This window comes from Cyprinus carpio, chromosome A14, assembly GCF_018340385.1.
Source record: "Cyprinus carpio isolate SPL01 chromosome A14, ASM1834038v1, whole genome shotgun sequence".
Taxonomy (NCBI): Eukaryota; Metazoa; Chordata; class Actinopteri; order Cypriniformes; family Cyprinidae; genus Cyprinus; species Cyprinus carpio.
Window position 1 is genome coordinate 7,554,883 of NC_056585.1, and position 18,407 is coordinate 7,573,289.

An 18,407-nucleotide genomic window follows, 5' to 3' on the forward strand; every position below is an offset into this window, starting at 1 on the left:
GCAATGCTGAATTTAATGGCAATGAACCAGCACTCAAGGAGCTGAGTTTGACACCCCTACTAGAAGACGTCCTGTTATTTGCGAAACACGGAAGATGTTTTGCAGCTTCTCTTTTTCATATAGTAAAAACATATATTGACAGGGGGTTGTCAAGGTCCAGACAAGACAAAAAGCATCACTGGTATGCTTCATACATTAGGACACCAGGTCTTCTTAGGTCTTCTTTTTTTGAAATCTGAAAAGAGATTTGAGAGCATGTCGCATATAATTTGTATGGACTATATTAATGGTTAATGGATGTAACCAAGCACCCTGAGCCAGCTGAAAATCAATGAAAATATGTGACGATTCAAGTCAGATGAGACGTTAAACAAATCGCAATACAGTTGGCGGTGGGGTTTTATATGAATGTATCTCTGAGGGGAACTGGCTATCTTTAGAAAAGTTTAAATGGCATTTTCTTTTCTTCTTGCCTCTGTATATATATTGTATTTTTCATTTATTTATTTACTTGATTTGGGATTTTAAATTTCACATTATTTTTGTTATTTGACATAAAAGATAATTAAATTTCTTCAAGAAATGTGCATGATTTTGCCTGAGAAATAACAAAAGGGCACTTTTTAATTTGCCTTAAATCTCATTTTTTTTTTTTTAAAAAAATGGTGAGAAAACCATGTCATGAAACCAGTTATCGTGAATCGTATCTCGTCCTGATTTGAGTGAATTATTACATCCCCACTGTATGCTTTCACTGAGAAAAAGAAGCATACATTTTCAACAAAACAACTTATTTAGCATTCAACTTAGAACTTGGAACAAAATGATTGTGAATAAATGATGATTGAATTTTTATTTTTGGGTGAAGTATTGCTTGAACTTCTAGCAGCAAAACTCTACATGAATCAACTTCTCAGCTTAGTTTATTAATCTATCTTCTGTTTGTTTTGCAGAGATCCCAACAAACCAGTGCCTCAGGATACCAAGTTCATCCACACGAAAGCCAATCGCTTCGAAGAGGTAGCCTGGTCCAAATACAATCCGCAAGACCAGCTGTACCTGCACATTGGCCTAAAGCCACGAGTCCGTGATCACTACCGCGCCACTAAAGTGGCATTCTGGAAGCACCTGGTCCCTCATCTGTACAACCTTCATGACATGTTCCACTACACCTCCACCACCACCAAAGTGCCACCACCCGAGACGACTCAGAACTCCCTGTCCACCAAACGTCCCAACGGCAAAGCCTGGCCGTTCAACACCAAGCGGCCTCCAATGTCTCCGCCGTACAACAGCGAGAGCGGAAAGGAGCAGTGGAACGGAGAAGAGGAACCAGGCCCTCTTTTGGTGGAGAACCCACGGGATTACTCCACCGAGCTGAGCGTAACCATCGCAGTGGGAGCTTCACTTCTGTTCCTCAATGTTCTGGCATTCGCCGCTCTGTACTACCGCAAGGATAAGCACCGACAGGAACAGCACCCGCAACCCAGCTCACCACGAGCCACCACCGCCAACGACGTGAACCGGCACGCCCCTGAAGAGGAGATCATGTCCCTGCAGGTCAACCAGACGCACCACGAGTGCGACGTTGGGCCGCCCGGTGACCCATTGGGGCTCGCTTCACTTCCCGACTACAGGCTGTCTCTGCGGCGCTCGCCTGACGATATCCCACTCATGACGCCGAACACCATAACCATGATCCCCAACTCGCTTGTGGGCATGCCCAACCTACATCCCTACAACACCTTCACGGCTGGCTTCAACTCCACCGGCCTGCCACACTCCCACTCCACCACGCGTGTATAGCTTTATGGCCATCCGACAAAGGGAGGGATGTGGGGAAAGTCTTTGGTTTTAGTGAAAACATTGAAGTGAGAGGATGGGGATCAGGACGATGACGGAAACAAGAATAGACTTTTGCAAAAAGCAGTGACAAGTTCTTTCCAGATGTCAAGTTGTGCAAACCTGCCAAAACAGAACTGCTCTCTTTCCTTTGAAAAGGGATGAGCGTTTCAAGCAGTATTTTTTCTAATCATCGTTTAAAAAATAACGCCTTTTTATGCAGAATCGGGCGAATTACTTTTTTCTTGAATAAATAACAAAAAAACAAAGGAAAGTGCATTTTATTTCCCATTACAGTCTTTTGTGGGAACATGTTTCAAAACAGTGGCCTCTAAGGTGACATCTGCATATTATTGTTTGCTTTGCTTTTCAATTTCTTTTCAATGCCTTATAAAGAGCTGTTTTTTTTTTCCACTTAATTTGACGATCTTTCCCTGAGATGTGTTTGTGTGGAACGTAGCGATCTGACTTGAGACAGACGACGAATATGGAAACCGCTGGATTGAAATGGTAACTGCAACTCGTTTTCCAGTTGCATAACCTCACAGGTGGTGTTTTAACAGTTTTTTTCTTGGTTCCACTGAAAATCTTTTGTTTGAAACTTTTTCATCCGACAAGACTGGAGATAAAGACTTTTAAAGTTACTGTAATTGTTTTGTTTAAAGAAAAGTGCATCTTTTACAACAGAAATTAGCTATCGGCTCCTGCGTCAGAGCAATTTGGTGTGTGTGTGTGTGTGAGAGGTTCTGAGTATGAATGGGAATATTTGAGTTGAGTCGGTATGTGTGTGTGTGTGTGTGTGTGTGTGTGTGTGTGTGTGTGTGTGTGTGTGTGTGTGTGTGTGTGTGTGTGTTTGATTGCCTTTGCCATGTTTTCTGTTAAATATTTGTGTGATGGGGTGGGGGGGGTCTTATTTACCACTGCGTTGATTTTGTTCACCATAAGTAGTGTTTCAGCTGCGTCTATTGTCATCTGTCTTTGCGAAATAGAACTTTTTTGTTATTTTAAGAAAGTTACATATGTCTAATTTTGCTTAAGAATTACAAAATAAATCTATTATTTTACATGCAAGAGAAAACAATAGCTTAAGATTGAACTGAACTAACTGACATGATTCTTTTGACTTTGTAAGCGTTCCTCTCGACTGGAGACAGTGGCCTCTTTACACTGAATAACCTGACTTCAGTGTAGACCTGTGTTTCTTTAAATATATATATAAATATGGGCATACATACATATATGTATAGGGCTTTTATGAAGATTTTGCTCCCATTGACCTAAACGTGTAAATGACTATTATTATCAATTATTAGGCTGAAAGCACCAATATTCAGAGGGTAGAGCATTTTATCCTCTACACCATAATCTGAGGCCACAACAAGTGTCTTTTTAATAGCTCTATATGTATATTTATGTATAAATATATTTAATATTTATTTATGTATACCAGATGTATACATGCTGATTGTGCCATGTGCCAAATTAAACCATAAAACTGGAGAAGAAAATGGTTTTCATAAAACTTTTTTTTTTTTAAATCTAATTTTGATTTTTATACAACTCCTTCACAGTTAAATGCATATTTCCTATCTGATTTATGTTGCTTAATATATGAAGATTTTTAATGAAATTATGGGTGGATGTACGCTAAATCAGGCATCTGTAAATTCGAGTCATTTTGCAGTATGATTAGCACAGAAAACAAGTATGAATATCCTTACAAATTTACATGGAATGCAACAAAAATAAATAAACAAAAATTTGATTTCATGGTAGTTTTGCAGTGCCCAGATATCTATATATATATATATATATATATATATATATATATATATATATATATATATATATATATACCAATATATACAAAAATATTTATAATACTATTATATATATATATATATATATATACATATATATATATATATATTTATATTGATATATATATATATATATATATATATATATATATATATATTTATATTGGTATATGCTTTTTGTTTTTAATTTTATTTTTAAAAATTAAGTGTCATACAAAATCATACTATTATTAGTTGTGTATCCCTGTTCATGGGGTATTTGAATGAGGGTTTGCGAGGGGGAGTTTGCTTAGGACTACAACCATTTAGCCTCCAGCATCAGGCTCAGGCTCTGAGAAGAAGTGGCCTCTGATTTCAGCCAAACTCTGGTCCTGTTTGACCTTCGTCAACCCCCTGCCGCTCTTCACAATAACTCAAACCCTCTCCATCCCCAGCACCAGCGTACACGCGTTTATCTACAATTCTGACCTTAAAAGTCACATTACGTTGAACTGTCTTTTAAATCAATGTCTCTTCTTCACCTAACAGGTTCTTCATAGATGTCCAATGTTAAACCTGGTTCACTGCTGTTCGACATCTGGTTGTATTAGGCCTGAAACCTAAGCAAGAATGCCAATGCAAATTTTAAAAAGGCAACAAACTCTACAATGTGTTTAGCTGTAATGAAGAATAAATACCATGCCTCTGTTGTTAAAAAGCTCTTGAAACTAACTTGAATCATCAGCAGATGAGAGTATTTATTACTCATGTGGGTGTTTAAGGATGTTTTGATGGCAGCTGATTCATCACTCATATTCAGCTTTTGATCCGAGATTGACTGAAGTAATAACACACAACAACATACATCATGGAAATTTCACAGGAGCAGCTGGGTTTCGTCGGATGAACGTGATGCAGACAGGGGTTATATTACAGGATATGAGCAGATATGAGAAAACTCTGAGACCCTTGGGGCCACATGACAGACACCTGCTTGAAAATCTACTGACTAGAGTACTCGAGTGTCACAGGAAACCTGAAGAGTAGGCATAAGTATGACATTAAACGAGATTTTGGGCTGTGCAGTGAAGCAATTTGATCGTAGCTTTGTTCGCTTGAGCGTGTACCTGCCGTTGAGGAAATGACTTTAGCTCCCAGGCTGGAAGCCGCGGTGCATAACATCTTCTCCTCTGTGTCTTAAGTGCTGCTCTCATAAATCAAATGATTTTTCGTGCTTTCCTCTGCTGCTCTGGCATCCTCTCGTTCTGTAGCTCTGAAAGGGTCTAATGCGCAGTAGAAATGAATATGACATTTCCATTAATTAGATGGTCCATTTTCTGATTAAACGAATCGTTCTAGCAATATCTACATATTTTACTGTGTTTAGAATGCCATTTTTGAGAATATTAGAGCTTGATAATGATCTCACAATGTTCCCTCATGTCTGACTCCATAGTCGGTGCTAACAGAAACACTTCAGGTTTTATATTGCTTTTTTTTGGACCTGTTAATATGAATCAAAAGTGTTGCTAGGTGTTTGCTTTCTGGTCTGCTTATAGTCAAAGATTCCAACCTCAGGTCTCTGTGAGATTCTGGTCTCCGACTTGGGTCCTTCCTTCAATTTAGGGATAAATAAGCAGATATTTTTATTGCCAACCGAGTGAAAACCACAGGGCTGAACTCTCTAATATTACACCTCTCCTCAGAAATCCATGTGATTCAGGTATCATTGGTGTCTGTTGCATGAACCTGTGCAGACATGTTTCATTTACATTTAGGGGGTTGTTCAAATCACTAACTCTTGAGTATGTGCAATAATAATAGTAATAGTTACCTTGGAAAGCACCACTTAAAGAGGTAACCATCGCAAAGACTTATTCCTGCTGAGCAGACAAATAGAGTCTGCTGTTTTTAAAGGCTTTTGTACGTTTCCCTTGATGACTGGACTTTCTTCTGAGAGCTGCAACCAGAGAAGTCAGAGATATATTATTTTCTTGTAGTTGAAAAGGTTCAGCTATGATCTACTAGTATTTGATTTTAGTAATAATAACAAAAGGGAGTATGGATGGTTTGCCAGCACGTTGGGACTTGAGGGCCTTAACTGGAAGGATGAGAACATTTGAGCATTACTCTTTCTTTTTCCTCCCTCCCTCTCACTCATAAAAACTGTACCTCATAACACAGTTTTAAAGATGATTAGCTGTGATATTGCTTTAAGGGCTATATAGTATCAGTGGAACAGACTATTAAGGAAGTGCAGGAGATGCACACTAATTGCACTCACAAGGTAATACACATTAAATAGAGCTAATAGCACGTGCTATAAGGTGTTAAAGAGGCGATCTCAACCATGACAAGCTAACAGCGCATTTTAATCTTATTAACCTCGTGTGCTGTGCCAACCCTGACTGTGACGGCTGCACACAAACAATAAAATGATCTTGCAGGTAATTGCATGCAAAGAAAGGAGAATAACGGCATGTTGCATATTAATTGAAGACAGCGAAGCGGTCATATAGAACTAATGCGTGTTGGGTGATGTGTGGATGTAATAATTGTGAACGACCTCCCAATGAGACACAGGCTTTGGTTTGAATTTTATCTTTTATTGAAAACAGGACCCAAGAGTGGGGATTTTAACATGAATCCATCCAGTATATTATTATTAAATAAATCCTAAAAATCCAAAATAATAATAAAATAAAATCAGTAAAGTCCTGCATACATCATTAGAGAAAAGTATTTAAAAAAAATTATTAAATGCTACAAGGTCAATGCATTTTTTAATTAAATTAATTGTGCACAAATAAACTGTTTACAATAAGACCTATAACATGCATTTAGTGATTTGGGTGATGCTTAATACTAAATACTTTAATTACCTTAAATAATTAAGTCTAAAGGTGAGTTATGGGTGGACCGCATATTTGAATACGTCTAGTGTTTTCTTCTGAACGCTATTTCCAGAAAGCTCTAGTTTGTTTTAGATTCAATTTTACTTTCTGAGTCGTTCAGAAGAAATTAATAACAATTTTTCATTTAAATTATTTACATTAGTTGCTTTCTATCAGAGGTACGTCTCTGACCGGGCCTCTTCTGCAGTCTCCTGCTCTTTCTATCATTACCTTCAGATGATGTGCTCTGTCTTTTTTTTTTTTTTCAGAGTAAACGGAGTGAGATTTAATACCCTGAAAAGACAATCATTGACCTCAGTGCTATTATGCTAAAGAACAAATATCATTATCATCATGTCATTATCTCTAGTTCCAGCTGCCTTAGAGACAATTTGAGCAACCCAAGTCTAAACTCTAAATGAGATCTAGTGAAGGCACATTGAAAAGAAAGGAATTTGGCCTTAAAGAAAGCTACATTTTCAAGTGGTGCTCCCTTGATTCATTAAATTCATTAAATTTTTGCTAAACAGTAACAAGTGGTTTTCATAACATATGTTTTTAGTTAACAGAAAAAAAAAATATGGCTGTTTCGGCTGAGGTCCTGTCTTCACATCTGCACGTTGTTTTTCTGTATTCGTAAAGGTATTTTGTTCAAGTTCACATGATTAGATATGGTTTGATTTCCTCACTTTACTAAACTGTGTAGTTTTAGGGTATACAATCTCTCAACATGTCTTATTGATTTTATTGCAGGCTTTTAAGATCAGTTCAGGCATCCCAAGCAGCTAAAAAGAGATTTCTATTGCTTTCAATTATTTTGGATGCATCTACCGTACATTTGGAATGATAGCAAGGTTAGCATGCATAAATAATAAAACAATAATAGTCACCTTTATTTATATAGTGCTTTTAACAATATGTGTCAAAGCAACTTTACAGCATTAAATAGGAAAATAGTGTGTCAATAATGCAAAATGACAATAGTAAACACTCAATTTTCAGTTAAAGGCAGTTCATTATTGAATTCAGTTATAATAATAATAATTATAATCTGAATTATAATTCAGATCACAATAATCTGCTACAGAACTAAGACGGTAGAAATATGCTCCCAGATACTGTATATAAAGCATTTTAAAACATTATGTGTATACTGTACACTGACTAGCTGAGCACCAATTATTACAGTTATTCAGAGTATTCTATAATAGCATAATGGCTGATGGCAAATAAAAACATTACTGCTGGCAATGTTAACCTATTTATTAGGTTTAAATTCCTGCGTATAATTTGTCCTTGTTGAAAGAACTCAGAACAGCTGCTCCCTCAAATACATGGCCCCTGGTAATCCAGAAGGTCTAATAAATGATGTACAGTATGATATCCTCTTGCATTGTACCTCCAGTAATATGGCATATAATGAAGGAAAATGGCAAGTTAGCCTATGACCTCACAGCCCCCATTCCAAAAATATGTCCCCTAATCTGGAAACGCAATTTTTTTCTGTGGCCCTCAAGCATGCGGGTGAAAATACAGTCTGAGTCAAAGTCACCCAGACTTTCTGCTGCTCAAGCCATTATTCTCACACTGTGTCACACACTGCAGTGCACTTCATTACAGAGATGCCTGCATCTCAAAGTAACACTGTTATTTCACATTTATTCCATATAAACCGATTCAAGCCTGATCTTGTGTCACATCTGAGCATCATAATATCTAACTCTGTCAGGTTAAACACCTGATGTTAATTTAATATAAATGAAAACGAGGCTGTGGGAGACAGTTAGTTAATACAGTTCATACAGAAAAGAAAATCAAAAAAAAAAAAAATTTAGACTAGTGGTTCTCAATCTTTTTGAGGCCAAAACAAAAAAACAAACCAGGGGATAAGGCGACCCACCCTCTGTATCTTGGCAACTGTACACTTTTACTGTCATGTGACCATGTATTTTGGAACCACCCATCATTTCTGCCAGACTGTGAAAAGGAGAAACACATGGGAGGAGTAGAAGGCACCAATTTATTTTAAAAACTGTTTAGGCTTGTCAAAGTAAGAAATTAGCATAACAGATGTAATGGGTGTTACATCAAACAAATGTATCCAGGTCTGAAATATTTATGATACATATAGATGATTTATTTAGCAACATATAAAACCATTCAAATCATTTAGATAAATATGAACTTGAATTGGTAAGCTAACTAGATTTTTTGAAAATTGCAGCTATGGGGTAAATTGAGCCAAATGCTTTGGGGTAAACTGAGCCTGTAGTCCCTAATGGCCTGTTCGACGATGCAGAAAAGCTACCATGCGAAGAATCCTTTGTCTAAAATGTTAATTAGGTTAAGTGACATTTATAGTTTCATCCTAATTCAGTTTTTATTTAATTTTACTCAAAAAACTTTGGTGTTCATCTTATTGTTTCAGAAATGCAATATTTGGTTGGTTTTATGTTGTTTAAGTTAGCTTTAAGAAGAGAAATATGACTGTTTGTAAAAGGACATTTAATTATTAAATTCGTTTTTTAAATTTATTAATAATTTTTTAATAATTTTTTATTTTTTTTTTTTTTTTCACATGGGTTTGAATCAGATTCAGTTAGATGGTCAGTTTACACACAGATCTTATCCACTGACTCGGGTCAACTTACCCCTAAACTGGGGGCAAAATGAGCCACTTTTTAAATCTTTTTAATCACTTTTTTATATGATGCCTTATTCTTAGAACCCTTTGTCATAGATACATTCTGATCATTTAATATGATAGGAAACATCCTGAAATTACTTCAGATACTTCTGTTTGAGCTTCTGCCTCTTTCCCCTTTATCTTAAGGACCACATAAGTATAAAATAAAAAAAGGCTCATCTTACCCCACTCTCCCCTATAGCTATAGTTTTAACATGCTTTGGTCCATCCTGGACTTAATCAAAGGCTTCTCGTTACTTAGCACAATGGTAACCTCCAAAAGCTCAGACATACCTGAAATCCTTTTAAATCCCAACATAACAACAATAAACACTAACAGATCTCCCCTCATATTAATCTTGTGCAAAAGCACACAAAATAACATTAAATTTCAACATTTACTCTCCTTACAGCGTCTGAAGCAAAGCTTGCTGGGAAGTCAAAATCTGATGCAACTAATTCTTGTGTTCTGTATCTTATTATGTTTGAGTTTTGCTTAGTTTAATCTTTTTTTTTTTTAGTTAATTTATTTTTTTGTATTATTTGAGTTGAATTTTCTAGTTTTATTTGATTAAATTTGACTGTTAGGTTTTACAGTGATTATAAAATACTTTATTGATTTACATGAGTTTTTCAGGTCTAGAAAATCAGACTACCTCATATATCCATTGTTTCTGCACAGTGGGAATCCTGGTTCTTCCCACGGCAAAGTAAATGATGATTTTTTTATTATTATTATTTGTTGTTTTTGCTCATTTTAATTGCTTGTTTTGCCTTATTTAAATCATTTTAATCATCTTGAGGCCACCTTGGAAGTTTTCTGAGGCCCTCTAGTGTACACCTTCCCCCTGATTGAGAACCACTGCTCATACATATTACAGTTCAACTTAGTTTTACAGTTGTTTTACAGGAAAACAATCTTTCCACACTCTCTCTCTCTTTCTCTCTCTCTCTCTCTCTCTCTCTCACACTCTTTCACACACACACACACACACACACACACACACACACACACACACACACACACACACACACACGCGCGCGCACGCAAAATAGAACTGTATTTGAAAGCTTTGACCATGAGATGGCATTGAAACAAATGCTTTAAGACCAAATATGAATGAATAACTGTCACAACATTTTTAATACTTTAATACTATTGCTGAATATTATTACTAAATACCTTTTTAATGAAAAAATATCTAATTATAAAAATATATTCTTTAAATACATATTTATATATATATATATATATATATATATATATATATATATATATATATATATATATATATATATATCTGTTCATCATATAAATCATTGTATATATATATATATATATATATATATATATATATATATATATATATTATTATTATTATTATTATTATTATTTCTTTGTATACTTTAATATTTAAAGAATTAAGAGTGAATTTTGCTAATTGATTAAGACTAAAAGTGTTGCTCATCTCAAGTCCTCGACACACACTGCAGAATGCTTTAGATGTCTCACTAATTAAAATACCTGATTCATTAGCTTCTATGTGTGTTGAATAGGGAGCCATCTGAAACATTCTGGGAGGTGGGTCCCGAGGTCTGGAGTTGAGAAACATTACGTTTAAGCATTAACATGAAGGACTATGAGCGCACAAGGCCGACATTCTTTTGGAGTACTGTTTACCTGAAAGATTTCTTGCTATTTCTTGTTCTTCCTGTTCCAGACAGCAGCATTTGCAGCAGTGTGATTAAATATTTGCTGATACATTTATGTGTTTACACAGTAGCATTTGTGCCATATTCCAACTCTGTTATTGCTGAAATGTTGACAGATCAGATAACCTGCTCGACTGACTATCAGTGCATGAACTTGCATGCATTTTATTCAAGGAAGAAAAATGAGTTTGTATCGTTTGTCTTCGAATATAATTACCCAGACTTCTTAATGGGTTTGTTTGGCATAAACAGAGATAAGAGGCATGTTTCTTGGTCTAAGGTTTATTTGTGTTTACCTTTTCTTTTTGTTGCATAAGCAGCATGTGTTGCATTGTGTTGCCCTGTCTTCATGCAATCATTGCTCTGTGCACAGTGCGGCTCTCTAGGGTGTACTTCAGCAAAGCATTGCATCAAACAGATGACAAGCCTCTGTATACAAAGATGCCTGGATCTATCTTGCTGGGGGGGCTTCCAAGATGCAGGCACATTTTCTTACCTACATTTTAATTAGGCAATCAGCAGAAGCATGCTTTAAAACACCTGTTTCCTTTTGCACAAAATACCATCTACATAAGAAACCGTTTCCCTTCAGTGTCTATTTGAAATGCAAAACAGGAGAGGGGCAATTCATCTGTTTTCATATCAGTAGAGGTGGACGTTGTCACAGCAGTTGAGGGCCTATTCATGCTGAAATCGGCAGTCGTCCATTCAGGCCAAATCTCTTTGTATATTCATAGATTGGATGCAGCAGAGACCCAGGTTCAGCTGGGACTGTCAGACTGTTTATCTAAGAATCAGATTACGACTTTGCACATCAAGTGCCATAAATCTTTGTATAGACTACTTTGTATATTTGTTTATTGTGCTTGGAACATGTACCAGTAACCATTCTTATTTTTTGTAGTGTTTGCTCATGTGCTATTATGTTTCGAAGTGATGTGACTTACAGGTTTTGGTTGGTGGACAAAAAAGAGGTGAAAATATCCCATGTATTGATGCTAAAGTGACAAACTAGAATAATACTGAGAATTGTTTTGTTTTGGTTTCTTGACTCAGGCTAGTGTGCAACCACAGAAATGTGCACAAATGATGCAGAAACCTGCAGTATTTTGATGGCAAGATTTTATTGAAGAGTTTTTCTTGAGAAAATGTGAAATTTGAATACTCTCACAGTAGTAATACTGCCCGGCCTTTTAAACCTGTATAAATGTATTGTTTAACCAGTTTGAAATGGTATGTGAAAAGAAAATGGTTTCTAAATTTGCTTCAAGATACTCAGTTTTCACTTTCTGTCTTTTTGTTGTCACTTTTCTTTTTCACGTGGCAAAGTGCCATTTATTGTTTGCTCAGCTCACACATCCAGCACAGAAAGGCTGTAGATATCAGTGTCAACAACATCCACTCACACAGTGCAGTTTTGACATCCAGGTCAGTCTATTACCAAGAGCATTATGGGTTCCTCAAGAAACAACCCAAGAGGACACAAACTGAACACAATGTCTTCAGAAAAGCATTTAAGTGTCTCGAACACAGTCTGAAAGCAAACAGTTCCTTAATGCTTACGGGAAACATGGAATTACATATTTTAGTCTGATTAGGATTATGTACTGTAGCTACAACAGTGTAGTTTCCAGAATGCTCTTCTAATTGAATTCCTGTTTCTTTAAATGCATTCACTGGTGACTTCATAATCACATGCTTGGAGTATTTATTGTAATACGAAGTGTTCTCATAAGAGGCTGGATCAGTGAAAATATCAAACCACATGAGGATCCAAACTTCCTCTTTCCATCAACACTGCTGCCCAGAAGAAGTGCTACTTTCGTTCATGATGTTGCATAATATCTAACATCTGCTCCATTATATAACATATGTAAGTACAATCTGCTAAAAATAAAGTGACAAAAATGTACTCTGTGGAAAAGTGTAGGGGGGCGAATTTTAGATTAGACAAAGTATTTGGACACTTAAAGGGATAGTTCAACCTAAAAATAAAAATATCTTACTCATTTGTTTTACAAAAGAAGGAAAATACAGGTTTGGAACGGCATAAGAGTGAGAAAATTATGATTGTGTGAAGTAACCCTTTAAATCACACTTTAAAAAGCATAAACCATAGAAAAAAAACAAGAATAATATGCAGCTGGTTTGATATGTTGCTCAATGTAATGAAGTGCATATTTAAATGAGACTTTAACTTTCAAATAATTTTTAGGAACCATGTATTGCATACGCAGTAAAACAGCAAACTCGAGAAGATGTGGTTTGTGACAATACCACAAACTGTGCTTGTTTTGATCGCAGTGCAACTAACGACTTCCTTTTCCATCTGCTGCAGAATTTCTAGGTGCATTTCCCTTTTCTCTACACACCAGGGCCGTAAACTAAATCTAGTGAACTGCCGCTCTTGCAATGAATTTAATGTTGGAGTTTATGGTTAATTAGGTGAATCTCACAAAACCTGTCCAGGTCATATTTCACTGTGTTTAAATAAGTTCATTTACCATTAAGATTTTCCCCGACAATTTTTATGACAATTAAGCACTTTTTTTGAGATTTAGCCAATTACTTATATAATTATGTATGTATTCCAAACATAAAAATATTATTAGCAAGAAAAGAACTTTCCTTCCAAATATAAGAAAAAATGATAACAATTAAAAAGAAGTAATACGTTTAATGCAAAAACCTTTATTATTAAAAAATCTTTACAAGGTGAAATTAATATTACACATTATGTTGAACCTGGCAGCACTGATATTTTTACATTCTTATATAAAAAAAGTGAAAATAGCTATTAACAATAAATCTTTACAACTTACAAGGAATTGTGCTTTTCATATAAATGTTGTAAGTATTTTTTTAAATAAAACTTCTTTTGAGAAACTTGGTGGTTCTTCCAAACAGTAGTTCTTCTTGTCTTCTTGATGAATTTGTGAGCTCTTTTTTCTTAGTGAAGGGGGGGGGGTGAAGCCTTCAAGCTGTGATTTTCTTCAGCATAATTTCTATGTGTGGACGCAGAGATTACGGTTTGCTAAATGGCAGCTCTTCAGGTGCTCAGTCCTCCCTGATCACGTGCGTCCCGTCATCTCACATCTCTGTAAGACAGATAAGATTGTGACAGCTCATGTCAGGGGAGTGAGGTATTATGGTTTTGCAGTTATGATTCATGACTGTCACTCCACTGATAACGGAGCATGCTGGGAGTGAGCTGTGATAAACCACCGGCCTTTTGTTAGTAATTTAGCGATAGGCGTATTAACATTATCGCTCTGATGGACATTTTACTTGTTTTTGTCAAGAATAATGTCATGACAGAATTCAGGTTTTGTTCGAGCATCATTGAGCACCAGTGTTGAGTGTAATGTAATGCATTACTTATTAAGTTACAAGAAAATATCTGAGGAACTTTTTCAAATAAGTAACTAAGGCTACGTTTACACGACAACGATGTAGTCAAAAACGGAAAAGTTTTTCCCTTGCATTTTTAAAAAGTTTCACATATACACGACAATGTTTTCAAAACTATACACATATCCACGAAAATGGCCAAAAATGCTATATTACGTATGCCAGGCCAGTAGTTAGCGTTGTCACCTTGTTAGTAAACAGTACCTGTAGGGAATTGGATTTACTTCAATATTGGTGAAGTTAATCCACACTTTGCTGAAGAAGCGTTAGCAAACTCATTAAGCAGCAACAACAGTACCATGTAGGCCTACTCCGCTATTGTATATGTTTGTTCGCGCTTGCCTTTAAAATCGACACGCAATGCGCATGTCTACATACCTAACACGTACTTTGCACGCGCATGACATCACCGTTTTCAAAGATTCACGGAAACGATAACGGTGCTGTTTTCAAAAACTTGCACTTTGAAACCCATTTTCAAAATACTGTTGTTGTGTAAACAAACAGTCAAAACCCATAAAAAGTGTTCCATTTTTGGCTGAAAATGCTGTCGTGTAAACTGACCCTAAATGTGAATGTGCATTTATTCATCTCACTTGCACAAAAACAGATTCATTATTCTTTAAAATTAATAATAACAGTGAAATTCAAACTCAGAATATGAGGCAAACCTGCTATAATTAAATGTTAAATAACGCAAATATCCTCTATGTATTTAAACCCATTTTATTAACCAATGTCTTTACTGCTGACCTTCGATGATCCAATTCAACCATACGAATAAGCAAAAAATTACTTAGATAAACATAACTGTTATGTTATTGTAACATTTGCTACTGTACAGACGTGAAATTACATTTCCTTCAGCCTGAGGCTTATTCGTTTCACTTAAAGTAATGCAAAAGTAAAGCAACACATTGCTTTCCATAAAAAGTAACTAAGTAATGTAATTAGTTACTTTTTTAGGGAGTAACACGATATTGCAATGGATTAACTTTTAAAAGTAACTTTTCCCAACCCTGCTGAGCACAGTGTGACAAAACAAGATAACTGGTGTTGATCTGTAATGCAAACTGTTTTCTGTTATATTATCTACTAATAAATAACACCCGATTATATAGAGAGACTAAAAGTAATTCTGTAGCTCCCTCAGGAATGCACACTTGTGGCAGGCTGAATATTCTGCATTTGTATCCTTGCACAGGGGTTGCTTTTGACCTTACTGTACTTGTGTGATGTAGATTAATAAAATGTTCTCTCTGCAATGATTCTACAAATCTTATTATGCCTCACCGTGCTTTCAAAAGACAGAGTTGCAACAGCTGGTTTTAATTTTAAGGTCAAGATGTTTACATACCTGCAAGCTCTCTATCCAGGTTTTCAATGAAGCTCTGTAGGTCACTGGTGTCCCCGAGCCTGGCTGTAAAGAGAGAGAGAGAGAGAGAGAAGACATTAGTGCATTTGAAACGCGGCTAAGTGTGAGGGCATTTCCCGTGGCATGTTCCACTCCGAAAGAAATGCAACCCTCTGAATTCCCTATGCACAGTAAAATTGTTTTGGGGTTTTTTGTTGTTGTTGTTTTTTATTTTTTTGATTGACATCAAGTTAAAAAGATAAACATTATCATTCAACTGAACTGTGCATATTAAACACATTTTGCCTTTGCTCAGATCCAGAATGAGCAGGGGTTTTTAGCATATTTACTTTATCTATTCAGGTATGACCAAATTTAGGTGCGGCCAAAACTGCGATTTAAAATTAATCAGAAGTATAGAAATGCATCTTCATATTTACAAAACTAAATTTACTACATTTTACGCCTTCGTAGTAAACATAATAAAATTATATTAAATTCATAATATAACTAAATTAGTAGTTAGATGCACAAATATAGATCTTCACTTTATGTCTGTGCTGGTTTACCATCTTACAACATTATCATATTCAATTCTATCATGCCAGCATTCAAGCTTATTATGTATTCTGAAGCCAAATAAAGAGCATAAAAGCAGTGCAATCCTCAAACAAAGACTACAGCAAGATGAGTAGAAATAGCACACAGCATTTAGAGCCGTGCATGAGGCAGGGAGGCAAAGCCTTCAGCTTGTTTAGTAGATGTGATGGCTATCTGTTATGTTCTGTTAATACCTTTTGGGGCTGCGGTTATGCTTGGGATGTTGAGCTCCTCTTGACTGGCATTCAAGCTGTTTACCAGCGAAGCCTCGCTACCTGAAAAGATAACAATAGGATTGATGTGTGCCTCTTCCATGTGAACGCAAAAGAGCTACAAGGAGGCTGAGGTGCACAAGGTACTGTACATCACAAAAATATCTTTCTTAGGACCAAAGGCTCACTAATACATTCATTGTTTCTCACAATCTATTTAACGATCAAAACAGATAGAAATCACATAAGTGAAGCCTTTGATAGCTTATTAAAAGACAAAGTTGTTTAAAGACGTGACCTTTTTTTCTTTTTCAAAAGTTCAAGTTTTCTTTAATGGTTAAAGCCACACTATATTAATTATAGTTAGCTATTGAGGCTATTACAGTCTATGGTTTGTCCTCATTCGGATAAGTAAAAATGGGTTTCTTCAGATATAGAAACAAATTGCATAGCAGTAATTTAAAATTGGGAATTATGAGGAAATTATCTACTACAGGACTCCCTTTTTATACATTTCTGTATACACATTATGCATTAAAGTGATTAAAGGGATTGAATATAGAGTATTCACACATGTTTGGCATTCGGTGAGACCTTTGTAAGCGTTCGATGTGTGTGGTAGTGTACTTACAGTAGTCTGAATCGTCTCCTTCAGTCAGTGCTGTGTGTCTCTTCACATCTCTCAGCACATGTTCAGAGGTCTGGGGTGTGCTCAGCTCCTTCACTACATCATTAAACTCCTGCAGCAAGTCTCCCAGCTCCAGATCCAGCTCTAATACAAGTCACATCCTCTATTAGCATTACAAGCCAAATACTGAAACGCATTTTGAACTATTAATAATGATATAATAATGATGATGTCAACATGGTGGCTGTAAATAAATAAAATGTATAAACTTAATCTGAGAGAAAAAAAACACACACACATCTGAAATCATTTGAAATGTGGAATTTTTAATCAAAGGACAGTTTACCTGAACAGTTTGTTGCACTCATCCTGCGGTTCTCTGTGAATAGAGCTGTGAACTGATTCTAACTTTAGTAAAAAGATGCGCTACACTGACTCCACCCAGAGCATAATGCGCAGACCAATCAGAACACGCCTTGGTCACAGTAAAGCCTGAAAATTTCCCCTGACGCCTACACATGACGTCACAGGCGGAACTAGAGAAAGAAAATTTCCGAGCACTTCGGTCTAAAGCGAAGGTGCAGTTATGGACCTTCAGTGATTTCCAAAATGTAATGGCTCTTAAAGTGACAGTGACGTGGTTTTCTCCTTTCCCCAAATTATTCGTTCGATCATAATTAACATTTAGAACGTTTCTGTCATCTTTATGACAGTGGCTGTAAGTTACCCTTTGAAGTTTCCGCTATTAATGTAGCAACAACATGAATAAAAAAAAAAAGGTCAACACAGTAAAAACACCTGTGGTGGTAACCTGAGGTTACTATGGTACTTTTTTGTAAGGGCTGTTGTCATTCTCGTACTATTCACTGCCCTTTTGTAAACTTGGATATTTGACACATATGGCATACTAATTTTTTTTATTATTTATTTGTTGTTTGTTTATTCCTTCATTCAATATAACACAATAAAAAAAAAAAAAAAACAATTCCCCATTGGACGATATATATATATATATATATATATATATATATATATATATATATATATATATATATATATCTATATATATATATATATATATATATATATATATACATATTTATATATATTTTTTTAATTGCAGAAATATAATTCAACACAAATGAAACAAATAATACAGATCAAAGAACACAGAACATATATGGGGGACTACAGAAAGAGAGGAAAAATGATAATAATAGAGTACTTGATGTGGCTGTGTAAGAGCCATTCTGATAAATGAGATGTAA

At 35.7% G+C, this 18,407-nt stretch overlaps 2 protein-coding genes across 6 annotated transcripts in view; one reads left to right on the forward strand and one right to left on the reverse strand.

Moving 5' to 3' along the window:
* nlgn3a (neuroligin 3a) overlaps positions 1-3,350 on the forward strand; it is a 185,429-nt gene extending 182,079 nt beyond the window's left edge. For all 4 annotated transcript variants that reach the window (XM_042769820.1, XM_042769822.1, XM_042769823.1 and 1 more), the window contains one exon: positions 954-3,350. In XM_042769820.1, coding sequence (XP_042625754.1) covers positions 954-1,806 — 853 coding nt within the window. In that variant the 3' untranslated portion in view covers positions 1,807-3,350. The remainder of the gene's footprint in view (positions 1-953) is intronic.
* A 10,255-nt stretch (positions 3,351-13,605) lies between these two features.
* Positions 13,606-17,600, reverse strand: LOC109098393 (regulator of cell cycle RGCC-like). 2 transcript variants are annotated; one of them, XM_042769825.1, is made up of 5 exons: positions 17,486-17,599; positions 17,143-17,283; positions 16,494-16,574; positions 15,703-15,765; positions 13,606-14,032 (listed from the first exon to the last, which is right to left on the reverse strand). In XM_042769825.1, exons 1-5 carry the CDS (start codon positions 17,505-17,507, stop codon positions 14,025-14,027), a joined length of 315 nt encoding a protein of 104 aa, XP_042625759.1. In that variant the 5' UTR covers positions 17,508-17,599; the 3' UTR covers positions 13,606-14,024. The 2 variants fall into 2 exon arrangements, with proteins under 2 accessions (XP_042625759.1, XP_018967511.1); XM_019111966.2 differs by lacking the exon at positions 13,606-14,032 and having other exon boundaries at positions 15,695-15,765; positions 17,486-17,600.
* Between the last annotated feature and the right edge of the window lie 807 nt (positions 17,601-18,407).